The sequence below is a fragment of the Triturus cristatus genome, chromosome 4_1, assembly GCF_964204655.1.
Source record: "Triturus cristatus chromosome 4_1, aTriCri1.1, whole genome shotgun sequence".
NCBI classification, from domain to species: Eukaryota; Metazoa; Chordata; class Amphibia; order Caudata; family Salamandridae; genus Triturus; species Triturus cristatus.
The window spans coordinates 386619184-386637333 of NC_140585.1; the positions used below are offsets into that span (position 1 = coordinate 386619184).

The window sequence follows — 18150 nt, forward strand, 5'->3', positions numbered from 1 at the left end:
CCAGAGCTGCCGACTTTGGAGTTGGGAACTAGGTTCAAGTCTCAGCGTCGGCTTAACATCCTGTGATTCTGGTCAAATCACTTCATCTCCCCGTGTCTACCATGAATCAATGTGTTTAACGTAACTGGTGCTCATTTCAAGCGCTCTGACTGTAAAAAGGAAAAAAAGCACGTAATTGGCACACCGTATTTGTGCACATACTCCAGTATACGTATGTAGGGATGGTGATGTGCCCGATATTTCGAGTGAAAAAGTTTGGCAAAGATTAAGCTGCGGCGTGCCTTATGCAATCTCCAAATTAACTCGTAAACCCAGATCAGAGTACACATTTTTCTAGGGAACTCATTTTGCACGAACTATGATTTCAAGGAACTGAAATACTTATAAAAGATTTCCACGATATGGAACAAACCCGCGACGTCCAAATGCGAGAATTAGTGGCAGTGATTTAAAAAGTTCAAGCTAGATCTGAGCTTCGCCGAGTATGACAGGCTTACCACAAGAAACAAAATCCTTTAATTCAGTCTCTCTGCCAAGTGATGACGTGTACATGGGCAAGTGGGGCAACCTTAGATGTAGAGAGGAACAGCTGCTCCGGCGATATCTTTAATTTTCCTGGTTTAAAGTGCGTAGGGTTTTCATTTTCGTTTCATGTCGGAATCACGTGCAGGGCTGCCCCCTAGAGGATCCGACTAGAACGCACCTCCGAAATGCAAGATAATAACACTACCCAGGACAGAAGGGAGGGAGCTTCTCCATGCCCCTTTTGAATGGAAAAATGGGGGAGGGGGAAGGAGAGAGGCACTTTATACCTAGGCTAAACAAGTTGAATACGACGAGTCGCCATTTTTAAAGTAAGAGCGCGCATGGAGCGCTGCAATTAACAAGGAAGATAAAAGTGGCGTGTGTCTTTCCGTGGGCGGGAACGCGGGCTTTGAAGCGGCAAGGGGCGGGGGAGCGCATTCCAGGCGGGGGAGCGGACCCTTTGAAGTAGGTGCACGCGCCAGTGGGCTGAAGCGCTTCCCAAAAGTGGATTGCATGGCGGCACGATGCACGTGATTGTGCGCGTGCTCGCCATGCAATCCACTTTTGGGAGCACTTTTGGGAGCCCCTTACTAGAGTCTTGCATAGGGATTGCTACGCAATAGCTAGGCGAGACCTAAAAACCTGGAGTTTGAACGATGACTCCATCTTCCAAATATTGCCTGTAAGGCGCGTGTGCTTTCCTCGCGCATTTAGCGTTCTGTAGCGTCTGCCTCAAACGTGTCTGCTCACATGTTGTGTTCATCAGGTAGCTCTTCACGTCGTCCTCAATATGCTGTGTAGGCTTTACGTTCCACGTCACCATTGCGTCGATTAAACAGTGGACGTCTGGGCGCTGTTCACATTTTGATGCCATCTTGGAAGAACCTAGCAACCACATCTGCATCACTTTGGGCATCAAGACCTTGTCACGTCTCCACACCATCTTGGGTACACTTTACAACCACGCACTGTTGCTCTAGTGCGTGTGCTATTCTAGTGCCGACCCGCACAGCTTGGTTGCATTGTGTGTGTGTGTGTGTGTGTGTGTGTGTGTGTGTGTGTGTGTGTGTGCGTGTGTGTGGGTGTGTGTGCGTTTCCCAGTATTTCAGCACTGTTGCACACAGCTTTATTATTTCTGTGTGTGTTCAAAGTCGATACACACAGTTGGAGTCACATCTTTTAAAACAATTTTGGAACACTTCGCACCATATTTCATTATGCTAACAAACACGGCATGCTTGGAATTTGTTCACAGTAAGGTATTTCATTGATCATTTTCAATGCCGCTGATGCACTCAGCAGACTATAAACATTATAGTTTTACAAGCATTATTGTTATTGTTACATAACACTTTGAAAGGTATTCCAAGAGGGTTACTGTACATTTTTGTGTGGAAACCTGCAGTTTGAACTTCATGCAAGTTTTTACAAAATAAAGGAGATCCTCTTTTACCTTAGGCAAGGCGGAAGAAGGAGTTCCTCACTTATATGAAGGTTATTGATGGTGAAAGGATGGGTGCAGAGAGGAAGAAGAATATATTTCTCCATTGCTTTGGGTCAGAAAGCCAGTTAGTTTTCAGAACTTTACCCCCAGGTTCCTCCTCAAGGTGGAGGGGAACGGAATGTTTTTGAGGATGCTTTGTTAAGAATGGAACTTAAGTTTAAGCCTTTCTCTCGTTCGGCGATTTAAGTTTTACCCTATAGCTCAACAGGAGGAGGAGTCATTTGATGATTTTCTGACTGCATTACGTGGTCTAGGATTACACTGTAGGTTTCGAGCTATCACTGAGGAAATAATAAAGGATCAAAGTATAGTGAATGTTAAGAATAGGAACGTGCAAGAACGACTGGGGGTTATGGGAGACCCAAATTTACAGGACGCTTTTGCCACAGCTAAAGCCATAGAAAAGTCAGAAATTTGGATGAAATCTGTGCAGGATAGTACTGTGAAAAATGTGAAGCCTACTGAAGACGTGTGTGCTGTGATAGACAAGTCAGAACGCAAGTATGTGCCACTGGGGAAGAGGTCTGATAAAACTTTTACTTGTTATAGATGTGTTAGCTCCAACCATTTGGCTTCATCACCTCACTGCCCAGCCATGGTGAAAGAGTATAACAATTGAGGGCGTAAAGGACATTTTTCACGTCTGTAGGAGTGAGAGGAAGAAAGGTGTTCCTCTGTTCAATAGTAAGGCTGGGACTGGAAAGGAAGCAGCCTGTGATAAATGTGTGAGTGGTTTAGATAGTGATATGGAGAAGTGACTTTATCTTTGAATAATCTGGAATGGGAGGGAGAAGCTACTAAACCTCCCAAATGCAAAGTTCAAGTGCTTAGTAGTGAGCTGGAGCTTATGGCGGACTCAGGGTCTCCTTGGACTATCATTTCAGAAGATTATTTTCTACTGACGTTTGGAAATATTAGAACTGTGGGTGAACTGAAAGAGACTGACATAATCGCACAAAGTTTTGACGGGTTAACTATTGAAATGAGAGGGTTTGTGGAGATAGATGTTATGTTCAAGGGTAGCGCAGCTCATATTAAGCTGTATGCTGCCAATAAAGGTGTGAATCTTTTGGGGTGGAAGGATCAGTGGAAGTTGGGCATTATTTTAAATCCTCGCAGCAAAGAACCTGTGCTGGTGGTTGGTGACCCAGAGGATTGTGCCTGGTTAATTAAAAAAATTCCTGATGTATTTTCAGGAGAGTTGGGCACGATACAAGGTTATTCTCATTGTATTAAAGCTCAAAAGAGGGGATCTGTTGGTGAAACAAAAACTGAGAGGGGTAGTTTATGGAGGATTTTGCCATAAAAATGGAATCTCTAAGAGAACTAACATTGCGGTATGTGAAATTCACGTGGCCTGATAGACAATAGCATGCATTTGATTTAGTGAAATCTAAAATTGTAGGAGAACCGACTTACTCTAAAGCTTTTCTGTAGGAACAAAGAATGCATAATTACTGTGGATGCCAGTCTTTATGGGATGGGAAATGTTCTGTCATACAAGTGTGGAGTAGAAGAGTGGAATGTGGCATTTGCTTCACGCACCCTTAGTGAGGCAGAGAGGAAGTATGTAGTGTTGGAAAAGGAGCTTCTGGCGTGAGTGGGCGGTGGAGCATTTCCGTAATTATATGTGGGGTACTTGATTTACTTTGAAGACTGATCACAACCGTTGTTGCGGATCAGGTATCCCAGTGGGGTAAGTGGTGCTACTGCACATATTGCTAGGTTGATGTCTAGGCTTAAAGAGTATACTTACAGTGTGGAACAAGTACCTGGGAGGAAAAATTTTACAGCAGGTTGTTTGTCGAGGCTTCAATGTGACAGCAGGGAGGAGAGTAAGGAAGAAGGAGACACAGAAGTTATAGCCAGTGTTGCTGATGTCATGGCCAAAGAGTTTGGGGGTGTTGATGGGGAAATGTGAAAATTTGCAGTGGAAGAGGATAAGTTGCTAAAAGAGTGTTGTTGTGTGTTAAAGAAGGTTGGCCTAAAAGATGGGAGATTTCAGAAGAGTTGTATCCTTATTGGAGGGTATCTAAAGAGCTGGAAGTGGAAGGAGAAATATAGTTGATTTACGTGATTGCCTGTTCTATTCTATTGTCTGTTCTCTTACAAAAAGAAGTTCCTTTCTGTGCACAACATATCAAATGGCGGACTCGGAACAGTTCCGATATCTGCAAATCAAGCACGCACTTACCACAGCCATACCCCTAGGTACCGATCTCCCCGAGTCTTCACCACTCGAAGACCACCTCCTGACTGACTGCCTTAACAAAAAAGCAATCTCTCTTACGTACCGCAAACTGGTAAACAATCAGAAAGATCCCACATGCACCCTGAGAGAGAAATGGCAGGCCGAGCTGGGAGACATGGACGACCAAGACTGGCAGGAGGCCTTGGCATCCCCACGGGATGTGGCAATTCCGTCCAGACCTCAACTTGTGCAATTGAAAATATTGCACAGAACTTATTACACTAGGACGATGCTTCACAAGATAGGATGGACTGAAACTCCCTTGTGTTTGAGGGGGTGTGGGATGCTGGGCTCTTTTTACCACACGATATGGGACTGTCCTACTATAGCACACTACTGGGAAATGGTCATGGCTACAATGGCTTTGAGGTAACCCCAGAACCGTGGAGATGCCCCCTTAATATTTGGGAACCAAATGACATCAACCACGCAGCACAGGCGACCCTGGGGATCACAATGGCCAAGCAAAATATCGCGCAACACTGGGGAGCGCCTACTGCCCCCCTACATCAACACTGGTGTCATGACTTAGATAGGGCGATGGTGGCAGGGAGGGCGCCCCCAGAAATGGGCACGGGTATGGGGCAAATGCAACCCATATCCAACTGTACAAAGTTGCAGAGAGACTCTAACATGCTATATGGGACATGCTTGGCTATCCGAACTCAGTGAGCACGCAATGCTCCCATATCGCAAAGTGAATACTACCCAAGTAAAACCTGTGTTCTGGTGCTTTAAAGGTCCAACTGACACATCTTGGACTTACATCTGGAGCAGATCCCCTGTGGCTTAACCTGATGGGGAAATAATCTTGCAGCCTATACATGAGCACCAGAAACAATGCTGAGTAATGCACCTTTCCCTTTTATATGATGCCACCCATGACAGAGCAGTATTACTAGTGGCACGTTTTGATGCAGCTCTTGACGAATGGCTTGACTCATTGTTATTCTTCGGGTACCCTGGAGAGGAGCTACAACTAACATCAAGTGCCTCAGGTGAGAAATAATTTGCTTGTCCATCTAGCACACCAACTGTCAACTACGAACATGATTTGTATGGATATCGCAAAGACCACACTTCTGCTGCGTGTTCATCTGATGAGGAGTTAACTCAACAAGTAAGTTGGCCAAAGAATCATGACCTGTACCCACTGTGTGTATCACAAAGCCTACTGAAAATAAAATCATTTTCCTTCTTTTTGAAGTACTCTCTTTTTGTTTTTGCCTCTGATACAGCTTATTTTTAATTTTGACTATCTGTACTATCACAGGTATGTTTTTTTGCCAAGATGCATAACATGCTCCATATAGATAATGAAATATGATTTTGTTATTATTAGCAGTAACGCAAAGACTACAAATATTCATGCTTCACATGTGAACTATATGTTAGCACGTTTTAGTCATCTTTTATATCTACAATGTACTAATGGCTCAAATATTATTTTATATTTCACTACAAGTATATTTCATATGCTTTACACATTTTAGACATGTACATTATCCTAGGTAATTGTAGACGATAACTTGAGAGCATGAATTTTTCTACACATTAGTCAAATTCCTATTGATTAGACATGCCCCCTATGGTGTCACATTCAGACATACAAGCAAGGGATGACAAAGTCCCTAAGGTCCGACTTCATCTTATGTAGGCCTCAGCTCCATCTTAGTTCATGGAGAGCAACATCTTCCTTACCTTAAAAGCAAAGGCTGCAATATTCACTGATTTATACAGAATCATGGTCATGACTGCCTTGTAGCGCAGATGTCGCCAGATTTTTCTTTCTAGGAAATGCGATATAGTCTTTGATTAATGACATAGATACAACATCTAATGCGACAATCGTCTGGGTCAAATGTCTCCTCCTCACTATGTCAAGGTTAAATAAGACTGCAGTGTGGTTGGCTATACTCCTCAAAGCACGTGCCCTCGTGTCCTGACTTCAAGATCACTACTATGACTGCCGCTCGGAGGTCACTGAGCAGGCATTCAGGTTTCCTGAAATGTCTGCAGCAAGAGCAGGTCCACTTGGGGCCATGGGAGCTTCCAGAACTCTGACAAATATCTATTCGGCCCCAGCCCTTTAACAGACTGGAGGTGTGTCAGGGGTGCCCCCAGTTCTTCCAGTGTGATATTGGCCTCCCAAGAGTTACCTATCTGCAAATCTCAGTTTGGTCAGAGGGAGATCTGCCTCAAACTTTTGCAGGTCCATCTGTCTCCCCTCCTTCTCGGGGCTGTACAGTCGTCAATATCGGCAGCAAAGAAGTGGACACTATCAGTACTGTCTGTGACAAGTTGACCATGGTCTCTGTCGATGTAGGCTATGGGGTTTCCGGTGGAACGGGGCGTATACAGTCAGTGAAGGGTCTTGTTAGCTTTGTCTCTGTCAGTGAGGAATTGCTGTTCTAACCCGCCTATGCGTGACTCGAGTTCAGAGATCTTCTGTTGGGACCATCGTTGCTGGCTCATAGTATAGCTAATGATTTCTCCTCTTATGGTGACTTTCAAGGCCTCCCAGAGAGCGTCTGTGGATTCTATCGACCCTTTATTTCTTTGAAGTACATTTCCCCCATTTGGTTGTAAACTTCGCAGAAGTTCTCATCCTGCAGGCACCAGTGATTCAGGCGCCATCCAGCCGGAGTCCCCAAACACCCCCATGTGAGAGGGATCTGCACAGGCGAGTGGTGTGATAAGCCACGTGCTAGAATCTGCGCATTAAGTACCCTGTGACTCTCCACTTTAGGGATTAGCAGGTAGTCAAGGCAGGAGAAGGTCATTATGCATTAGAGAAGAAGGTATGCTATCATAGCTCTGCTGGGTGATGCACCCACCTCACATTTAGGAATTACATGTTACGCAGGAAGGTGGTAAGAATAATCTGGTGTGATGCCACCATGATCACTCCATATCTCCTAATCTACAACTGGGTCGTGGACTCCATTGAGGTCTACACCCAAGACCAAGTAGCCAGTAGCTCCTTTAGGGCCCGGAAAAGCTCCGCTGCGAACTCAGACGTCAAAAGGGGGGAGGGGCTTTGACGCATAGTATGGATAACGGATCCCTACAGAGACACGGTCACCACCACGTAACATCCCAACCCATTGTGCCACACCTTCAACATTATGAACGGAACTTGATACCATATCAGGAAGGCTACTCCCCTCGACCCGTGGTAGAACCCCGCCTGTAGCACCTGTGCGAACCCTTTACGTGCTAGGAAGGGAAAATCTTTACCCATCAGATGTGTTTCCTGCAATAGTATGTCTGGGTTATATTTGTGTGCTGCTCTCATGATCGCCCCACTTTTTATTTTGTCCAAAAGACCGCTGACGTTCCATGAGAGTATGGTGAGTCTCCCTAGGTGTTGAAGTGGGCCAGTCACTGGGCCAAGGGGCCGGTCACATAAGTTGCAGCATCTTAAGATCTGATGTGTATGTGTCATGCACCGACGATCTTAGCAGAAACAAGCACATCAGAGCTAGGCTGAGGTTGAAAGAAAACACTACTGACCCCTCCTCCCTTAAACTAAATTCCTCCCTACCTATACTTTGGCAACATTAAGTACCTGTCATGGTGCAGCTAGGCACTAAAGCCAACTGGGCTACTCTAAGGTGTGTGCCTCCCCTACCGTGCATCCCCCCTTTCAAACGATTCCTATCCCAACCTTCCCCAACATGCACAAACAAAAACAATAACAACAACAAAAGTGAAATTAAGCTGGGGCATGGATTCCCAAACATCCCCTAGCACCGCCACTTAGTCTCAACAGAAGCAAGTATGTACCCAGTAATATCTATTGGAGCAGGTCAAGCCTGGGTTCCATGGACAGTGGACAAAGGGTCAACTTCAGCAGCATCTTATGGAGGGTTGATCTCAGGCTCTGAGTTAAGTCCCCTTGCTGGGGAGGCGTAAGGCTCAAGCAAGCCCAGCCTGTGTCGATTCCTTCACCACGGGACAGTGCTCCAATCTCTGGGTTGCCTTCAAACTTCACTGCCCCTGACAGGTCTCATCCCTCCCACTCCCTCTGCCAGAAATAATGCTTGGTTCGGCAGGTTGGGAAGCTCCTCTGCCCAGTCCTAAGCCATCTCAGGCGTATCGAAGAACAAAGTCCTATCTAGGAAGATGGCCTTCAGTCGGGCAGGAAAAAGGAGCTTATACCAAATGTTCAAGGCCCGCAGCTTCGGGTTCACCTCCTGGAAGGATCCCTGGTGCTGCTGGACATTCCGGGTATAATCTGGGAAAATCATGACCGGGGAGGCATGGTATGTTAAGTTGCCCAAGAAGTGCACCGCTCGGAGAACAGCATCTCGAGCTGCATAACTGAGAACGAGGTCAAGGAAAGGCTAGGACATGGAGCCCACGGAAGTCTTGGTGAGGAGGACCCTGTGAGCCCTTTCAATTATGAAGCAAAAGGAAACTTCGGAAGCTGGCACCCAGCTCTTTAGCCAGTACCAGATGAACGTGATCAGAGTTACCCCCTCTGGCCTTACGATGCACAGATGGTTACAGCGGGTCCCACCGTCCTCATCCTCTGCACGTGCCTCCAAATGACTAACCAGTTGTTGCAATTTGATTAGTCGAAATTCCTGTGATTTCCAGCGTCTACGGTCTCAGAACCTTTAACCTCTACCTCTGTGCATCTGTCGACCATGTTCTGCAAGTCCTGCCTTATTAAAGATAAGTCAATTTTCAGATCCCTCATTTTCTCTCCATCATTACTTGAGTCTTGAGTGACCTGGAGGATGGAGACCGCCGGGAGGCCTTCCTGGCAGGTGTCTCCACCACACACAGCATCCGTTTCCTCCAATGTCGCGATCAGCTTGGCATATTTGTCAATCTTTTAATGCGTTGCTGGGGCTGAGGGTTTGTCACGTGCCATGATGCATTAGAGGCCGTATAATAAATAGAGGGGATCACCCCCGCTTATCACGACACAGGGAGGGGGAGCAGCTGCGATAAGAGGCAGTGATCAGGATCACTTCCATGGCGTTTATTGTTCTCCTCAGGGATGGGCCCCTTGTACCCTTTCCCCTAATTAGCAGAGCACCAGGGCTCAGTAGCACAAGTTGGCCGGCAACAGGAGAGGGGAAGAGGCCTGGTGTGGTGGGTACTGCAGTCTTCAAAGCTCCCCTTCCTAGCTTCCTTCTCTTCAAGGAACTCGCGAAATGGATCAGCAGCGACGCCACGCCAAAGACAGGGGTAGCCACCAGTCTACTGTGACGCAGCGGACCCTGCACCCCTTATGCCGCCAGCAGTTCAATTATCACACCTCCGGCCCAGCCAGGAACTTCACTACGCCAAGTCCCAGGGATCAATCTAACCTGAAGAGCCCTGGGGTAAGGCACTGGTGTAGGCGGGTGAGAGGATCAGTAGGAGATGTTCCGAGAAGCGGCACCTCACAGGACCTCAGTCTGCCGGCTTCTTTCAAGCCTCACTAGCGTCCCAGTCCTGCCTCGTGCAAGCCGTTTGGCTGCTGATGCCTGTTCCCATGTCATTCGGCCGTCCCTAGCAAGATCCAGTGAAAGACGGGGTGTCGCCACGTCGCAGGACTCAATCTAGGATGGAGAGTCCCAGGGAAAGGGACCTGATTAGACAAATTTGTTGAGTGGTGGCACAGAGCTCTTGTAAGGAGCGGCCTCTAAGCCATGCCCCCTTTTTAACATGATCTTACTGCATTTTGTTGCCTCTGTGGTGGCAAACACCCACTTATAAACCCATAACATCTTTTTTTTTGTTGATGTAATCTTTTTGCAGTGGTCTTCAATTCTTGCTCTGCACCATGTATTCTTTTTGAGCTACAAACAATAAAGTGCAGAAATGCTGAGAGGAAGATTGTTCGCTTACATTTCCTGCAGCACCTTTTGGGTAATTTCTGCATTGTGACTTGCTTCTATTTATTTTTTCTTCTTTTCTTCCAAGAACCTCCAATACTGCCTTTTCTTTATTTGACTTGAGATGGCATATCATGGTCAACATTCCCAAGATGTACTTACCTCTACGCCCCCTGCTTAATTTTTGGTAGCAAAGTGTGAATATGAGCCTCCTGACATCAGTAAGAAGGTACACACCTGTAGGAGTCCAATCAATGTTCACCAAGGGCCCGTACATTACATTTATGTAATGTAATGTGTACTGTGCAATTGAGCACTGTATGTTAACTTTATTCAGGAGCCCATGTTTTATTAACAATTTTTTTATGTAAATGTCCAAACGTTATTGTAAATATGCTGTAAAATCATACATCCCTTAGTAATTGGTCATGTTGTTTTTCTTTATGTGTATGTTTTTTAAATATTTTTTTTATTTTACCGATACACTCTTGGTAGCTGAGTAATTTATGAAAATTTGTATTGTAATTAACACCCGATTCGTCAAATGGCACAATAGTTAATAACAAAACAAAACTGGATACTCTAACCTAGCCAGAACTATAACTAATACGTCAAGTACCATAGCAAGGTACATCACAGTCCAAGTTGTAACAGAGGAAAAACATTAAAAAAACAGGAAGTTCAAGGTGTTAAAATCATGAGAGGATACTCCTCAAACCGTCATGGTTTGCATAAGTTATGGTACATTTTTCAAAGGTTTGTATGAAAGTTTGTCAATAAAACCAATGAAAAGTAAATTCTCAATACCCTGACTTGGGATTCAGTGGTAACTGAAAAACCACCAACTTCTGGAAGAAATTCTAAATACAGAGTCGACTTCATTAGCCTAATTTCCTCCAACAATAGAACAGACCCTGAACCTCTACATTTTAACTTGCAGGTATACCAAGGCCAAAAAAAGGGCCATCCATCTGGCCTTCATGGACCTTACCTCGGCCTTTGATAGAGTTAACCGCTCTAAGCTTTGGTCCATGATGGAACTGATGGGTGTTGAGGTAGCTTTAATTCATTTTTTGCGTGATTTGCACATCGGTCTATCCACAAGTGTTAGATATGGTCCCAATGGGGAATGCACTTAGCACTTTGAACTCCAGCGAGGGGTGCCGCATGGCTGCATTTTAGCTCCTTTTTTATTTATCTTTTATATTAATAACATAGAACAGGTCCTGATCGATCCGGGTGTTGATGTCCCCAGAGTAGGAGGCCGCCCCATTCCCGCTTTACTATACGCGGATGATACAGTTTTAATGGCCCGTACTGCTAAAAGCCTGAACAAGCTTCTTACCCTTTGTATTCATTTTATGAATAGTCTTGACTTAGCTACAAATTTTTCTAAATCTCATGTCATGAAATTTGGTCCATCTAAAATGAAAACAATGAATATGTAATAGATTGCCATCAAATCAGAATGGTGGACAAGTTCAAATATTTCGGGATCCAATTGGATTCTGAGCTTAATTGGCATCCGCTTATATCTCAAAATGACTCCTCTTTTGGCAGGGCAATATTTGGTATCAGGGATTTCTCCCGCCGATTGGGGCGCACTCATATCCAATCGGTTTTGGAGATCTATAGGGCCAAATGTATCCCCTTAGTGCGCTATGGTAGCGAAATTTGGGGTTAGGGCCAGGTTGCACCACTCCAACTTGCAGAAAATACGTTTTTAAGGAGTCTTCGGGGAGTTTGCCAAACCACACCTTATGAAATCGTCCACGAAGAATTAGGTATGGATTTTTTTAATTGACCGACTCCGCATCAATCCATTAAAACTCTGGAAGTCAATTTGGACAAAGAAGGAGTTGAGTTTTAGTAGAGTGATCTTGAAAGACTGTCTACAATTAGATAAGTCTTCACAGATTCCCTGGCTGGCTTATGTGGCACGCAACTTGCGAGCAATAGGGAGGCCGGGTTTGTTTCTTAACACCACAAACATAACCTGTGCTGATGGAAAATGGGTTGAAACCGCTTTCATGGATAAGCTGACCTCAGAGCGTGAGGACATTGCCTTAACAAAACACTCAATTCGACACACCCTATTGGTACAAACAGTTAGCAATATCGAACCTTATCTGACTTGGGATATAACTCGCCACCAACACCGATTGTTGACTTATTTCAGATTAAATTTATTTCATCAATTGGTCCCTTTTAATCATGGCTGTTTTAAGTACTCAGATCAGCCTTTTTGTAATTGTGATAACACATCACATGTGGTTATGTTTTGCTCAAAATACAGTAACCTGCAGCATTAATTCGTATGCCCAATTTTTTACCGTTGAATTTTAACCAAGTTAGGCCAGCCTTATTATTTTGACAGTTGTTGAACTCACCATCTATCTGCTTTTTCCTTGTGCGTTTCTTGGTGGCAGTTCTAAAACATGAATGATTATGGCACTGACACTCTGTATGTTGTTATTAAATGATCTGCCTTTTATGATTTTATCTATAAAATCGAATAAAGATTTAAATGAGGAAAATGATAATGATAATAATGAGTTGACTACATTAGCTTCATTTCCTCCATTGGTGAAATAGAACTGTGGACAGAATTCAGGAGGTGGATTCCATTCAATATTTAGAGTTTCAACCAGAAAGTAGAGGATTTTCAGATACCACCAAACCCCGATTGTAATTTATATTAAGAACAGACGATTTTTATGTGAAGAAAAGAATATGAAGCCCTGTATGATACAACCCTTACAAAAATACAGCTCAACACCTACCTTTTAACTTCTTCAGGGATATTAAGATGGTCGTATTTGAGATGGTCTCTTAAGTCACTTAAGTAATTCATGTATGAAACCTTCTTCCCAAACTTGTGACTGAAAAAGTGAATGAATACAAATCAGTGTGTATAATGAATACAGTGTGTATATTAACATATGTGTTTGTATTGATCATAAACCGATCAATGGCAACTAAAATTCATTAGTAAATAGCAGTAACATATCACTTTTCATCAGATCAAAGTCTCTTTCTGTCAAGATACATTTGTGAGCTTAATATCGATGCAATGCATTTAAAATAACAGCTACTCAACTACAATAATATTTCCTATTCGTCAGGTCATCAACCAAATAGCATGACCCAATATAATTAAAAAATATTATGAGAAATAAATGTACTTGCTTTTTTCTTTGATAACATTCAAATGAACTTTTTTCTAACAGGACAAGGGAGTTCAATGAACACAAAATGAATAACATGGCCAAAGTGCACATTTTCTTTTATCAGCAGCATTCAGTTAGTAATGGAGAAAATAATAGAAGAAAAGACCAGTAACATAGCATAGCAATAGTAAAGGACATATACATTCACAGATACTATAGTAAAGGACATATACATTCACAGATACTATACCTAAGAAAATAAACAATAAATTCATATGTTATGGGGAACTCTGGTGAAATAATCGCTTTAAAAAAAGCAAACTATACACCTTAACAAAGTATTTGTAATGTCTCCTTTTGTAAACATTCTCTATTTTTCCAATATTGATTTTTAGGTCGAGCCTAGTGCAGCGCTGCTCTATTGGGAGGCCTCTTGGAATCACTCCAGACTTTCTCAAAACTTGTCCGTGTGGTTTTTCAACTTCCACTCATTCCATTGGCCTTTGCGTGTGACTTTCAAAAATGAAAGCACGCAACTGGCCAAAGGCGGGTGCATGTCCCACCTTTTCTGTAAATTTTCACTCCCACGGCCTCCAGCTGTCGGGAGCGAGCAGCGTTGCGCTGGGTGTCAGCTGCATTCCTTTGTGGATCATTAAACACAGCGCAGTCACGCACAGCTGGAACCGGACAACTTGTTTTTACTTATCGCCCGTTTTCACATGCAGTGTGTAACTGAGTGTTAGCTGCCCTTATTCCATCCTATCTCGGAATGGTTTCTATCGGAGAAAAATGCATTTTGCAGGTCCTGACATTTTTCTATGCTAAAAAATAGCACCCTCTAATTCACAGGGAAAGTTAAAAACGTTCCTCCAAAAATTACAGTGGCTTAATAGAAAAGCAGAAAGCAGACGGATTAGCGTTTGCGATCCGAATCTGACACATGTTACAAATGGTGTGATTTTAGATGCATTACGACATCAGTCTTGGCAGTGGAGCGGGGGCGAAGTTGCAAGTGGTCATGAAAAGTACAATGGATTGGGACTGTTTCAGTTTGGAAAAAACTGTGGCGCCAAGCTTTATTAGGACACCACTCATGAACAGCGTTGGAAGCGTCACTGAAGCATATGCAATGCAACACATCTCGCATGTACGCGAGTTTGAGCTATTAGCATTGTAAATGACAATGCCCTTTATTTATGTTTTAGTTTTTGAAACATAAATAAAACGCATTGTCATTTACAATGCCAACAGCTTAAACTCATGTAAATGCAAGACATATTGCATTGCAAATGCTTGTTTAATTATTGTTTTCTACATTGCAAGGTTTCATGTTTAATGCTGCTGTTCAAACAAGCCAGGTACTGAACAGTCACTAAAACGAGTTCCAGTCATATGTATAGCCCGTATCCATCATATGACTTAGTAATTGGTATTGTTACTTACATATGCACACAGCTCCTTCATCCAGTAGCTATCTGATGTTTAATCTTGCACCTTTGTAGCTCACAGATGTGTGGGAAATATTTTAGAGAATCCCCTGTATTCCACAAAGCAGACACAGGGATGATTATTTCCAGACATTAGAAGGCAGGCCACCTATATGTTCAGTGAGTATAACCATATGGCACAAGTTCTGTTACTCATTTTAAGTCTGCTCTGACTCAGACCTTGATTTTTGAGGGACCCTCAAAGAACCCCAGAGTTTGAACGCTTCTGACCAAGACCCTAAAATGTGTTGGTTCTAGACTGAGATCCTCACAGCAGCATGGCTCCCACCATGACCCTTCAGAGGGACAGTGGCTACCACACACATATCTGAGATGTACTATAGAGGAGAGAGCAACACTCTGAACTGTGGTACTATGGTGCTCTCACAAGACCATCCCATATTTTCATTTTCCATCACATAAATAAATGATCCTAATCATTCTGTTGACTGCAATAAACTGTTGGTTACCAATTGTTCTAAATCAGTGTCAATCCTAGTTTTAATATATTTTGCTGTTTCGGTCAAAATCTTTCTATCAGTCAACAACGTGCTGATGTTTGTTTCTTGTCTTTTCCCTAACTGCATCCTTAAGACCGGAGGGTAAACAACTTTTGGTAACAGTGTGCAGAGTAGTAACTTGGACTTTTATATGTTATAAAGAGGTCACTCCACAAATGGGGAGGTGGGCGGGCAATAATGAATCTGCGGTTACAGCATCAACCAGAAAAAGCTTCACCAAAGGTAGGAAGCTTGTTCTTCTGATGGATACTTCTAACTGCAAATTCCTCACCATAGAATAATTATCAGAGAAGTACCTCTCCAGGGCAGAGGGATCTGTGGAGTTGGCTCAGACCAAAACGTCTTGCAGAACTGGGCAGGCAAAGCGTCCTCTCCATCAGACTTCAATGGTGCTTACGTTAGCTATCTCCACTATATTGGTCGAAAGTACTATTCCTTGTACCGCTCTCCCTTTAAGTCCCCTTCTGCCCTCTCTTCTCTTCTTTTAGGCCCCCTACTCTCACCTTGCTCCTTACTGCATTTCCTGACACCACGCTTCTCTCGAGCAGCTAGCCCGGCCCACTCTCCCATCCTCCCTTCTCCCTGAGATCTTCTTAATTGCAGCCGCTATGCAGAACATCCATTGAAGAAGGCTGCCTGGCCACCTTCAGACACCCCCTTCTCCCCCAGCGTTTCAAAGGGCACACAGGCTACGGATGAGGCAGTTATATAATACTTATGCAACCAGATCCATCATAGCCTACTTAGTATGGCACGCCTAAACCTACAAACGTTCAGGAATCATGGTCCTTAAACATATATTGACCACACAATGTCACTCACGTTTGACAATAACCTCCTCAAAAATAATTTTTGGGGGGCGTGGCCAAGTAAGATGGCTGACTGGTAGTGCACCGAGTCAGCTCCAGCCCCACGAACTCCTGTGCGCAGCCAACATGGGGCTCTAGACTGGTGTTTCTTGTGGTGACCACTCGCGGGGGGCCTGGGGCTCAGAATGGCCCGGTGGCGGCGATGAATTAGCTCCGATGCGGCCAGGTGGCGAGCAATGTTCCGGGAGCGAGGTCCCAGAAAAATGGCGGCGGACGGCCGCGATCGCTTGCCGAGCGACGGCTCCCCGGGCCCCAGCGAGTGACCGGAGGCGGGGCGCGGTGGCCGCACAGCAGGAGAAGAACACCGCGGTGAGAGGGAGAGGCGGCGCCGGACACTGCGGACGTCGGTGAGCGGACCAGCGCAGGGGGACTCTTCCTGGTGAGACGTCCGTGAGGAGGCGAGGACTGCGGCCGTCCCGGAGCCCGTGAAGACGGACGGTGGGCCAGTGGGAGACGAGCAGTCCGCTTTGGGGGAGATCACGCCAGGCGGAGGGGAGCTGGGGCGCGGGGAGCCATCACCGCGCGCCCCGATGGGAGAAGCTGCCTGATTCCAAGATGGCGGCCAATTGGGACACCCGCCGGCGCTGAGATCGGAGGAGTATCCGCGGCACCGACAAGGGTTTCCGGGCACAGCACGTGGGCCTGCCTGGGTGCCGGAACTGGTCTCCGAGATTCCGGGACTGGGACGCGGCGGCCAGGCGCGACGAGGCCAGAGAACCGGTGGAGGCGACGCCGTGAGGCACGGAGGGGGCGGTCTGATGGGGAAGTCGTCCCGAGCGCCCCCGACGAAGAAGGCACCAAAACCTCAGGAAAACCACGTAGCGAAGTACTTCCAGGCGCGCTCCAACGCTGCGGACGAAGGTGGGCCAGGCGGAGGGGAAGACATGGCCTTGACGAAAGATGACCTGGTGGCTACGCTCCGGGACTTCAAGAGGGAGCTATGTGGGGAACTCAAACGGGACCTCCACGCCGGCCTGGACCAACTGCGGGGGGACCTCACGGAGAAGCTTGGCGATCTGCGCAGGGATGTGGACGCTGTGGGGTCGCGAACCCTGGAGGTAGAGGAAAAGGTGCAAGCTCTGGAAAATACAGCTCAGGCTTCCCGGTCGGAGTGTGCGGAGCTTCGCGCTCAGCTGGCGCAAGCTGCCCTGAAGCTGGAGGACTTGGAGGACCGGTCCCGGAGGGAGAACATACGGGTGAGAGACTTGGAAGAAGGCGCAGAAGGTCCGGACCTGGAGGCGTTCGTCATAGGCCTCTTTGGGGAGGTGGTAAACCGGCCAGACCTCAACATCAAAGTGGATCGGGTGCACAGGGTCGGACCACCGGGCCAGGGCGACCGCCGGAGGCCGAGGGATGTCTTGGCAAAGCTACACGCCTTCCCGGTCAAGGAAGCCATCCTGGAAGCAGCCAGGAAGAAGAAGGACGTCTCGTTCCAGGGCCACAGCTGCTCTCTGTACCAGGACTTGTCGCAGGCCACTCTTATTCGGAGGCAGCAGCTCCGCCCGGTGACCAGCAAACTTAGAGAGGACAATGTGCGCTACCGTTGGACCTATCCCTTTGGGCTCAGCTTCGAATGGAAGAATAAAAGACACCACATCTCGGACCTGGGAGAAGGGCTGCGTATCCTGGACCTCCCGTCGGCACCGGAGGAGGGCGATGGCCCGGGGCCATCCGGGTCAGCGGCGTCCGGCTCCCGGGGGGAGCAGTGGCGCAAGGCGCAACGCCAGCGAGGAGGTCCTCACCGTGAGTAACGGTCGCGAATTGGAAGTCCGGGATTCTCCGGGATGTGGTTCAAGAGCCGTCGCGGGGGGTCCTCCGGCCGGGAGGGCCCCGAGAGCCCAGGCGGCGCAGCCAGGTGGCTGGTGACGAGTCGGTGATGGCCCAGCGGAGATAGAGGCAGCAATCTCCACAGAGACATCGCGGCTACATAGACACTGAGGTTTTTGTTTTTCTCTATGAGCCCTTTGTTTGGCCCACATGTTGGGG

The 18150-nt window shown here is 46.1% G+C and overlaps 1 protein-coding gene across 2 annotated transcripts in view; it reads right to left on the reverse strand.

The window, feature by feature from the left end:
- Positions 1-18150, reverse strand: part of ARHGAP8 (Rho GTPase activating protein 8) — a 968737-nt gene that overhangs the window by 360890 nt on the left and 589697 nt on the right. For both annotated transcript variants that reach the window (XM_085652441.1, XM_085652442.1), the window contains exon 7: positions 12901-12999. In XM_085652441.1, the coding sequence (XP_085508567.1) occupies positions 12901-12999 (99 nt within the window). The remainder of the gene's footprint in view (positions 1-12900; positions 13000-18150) is intronic.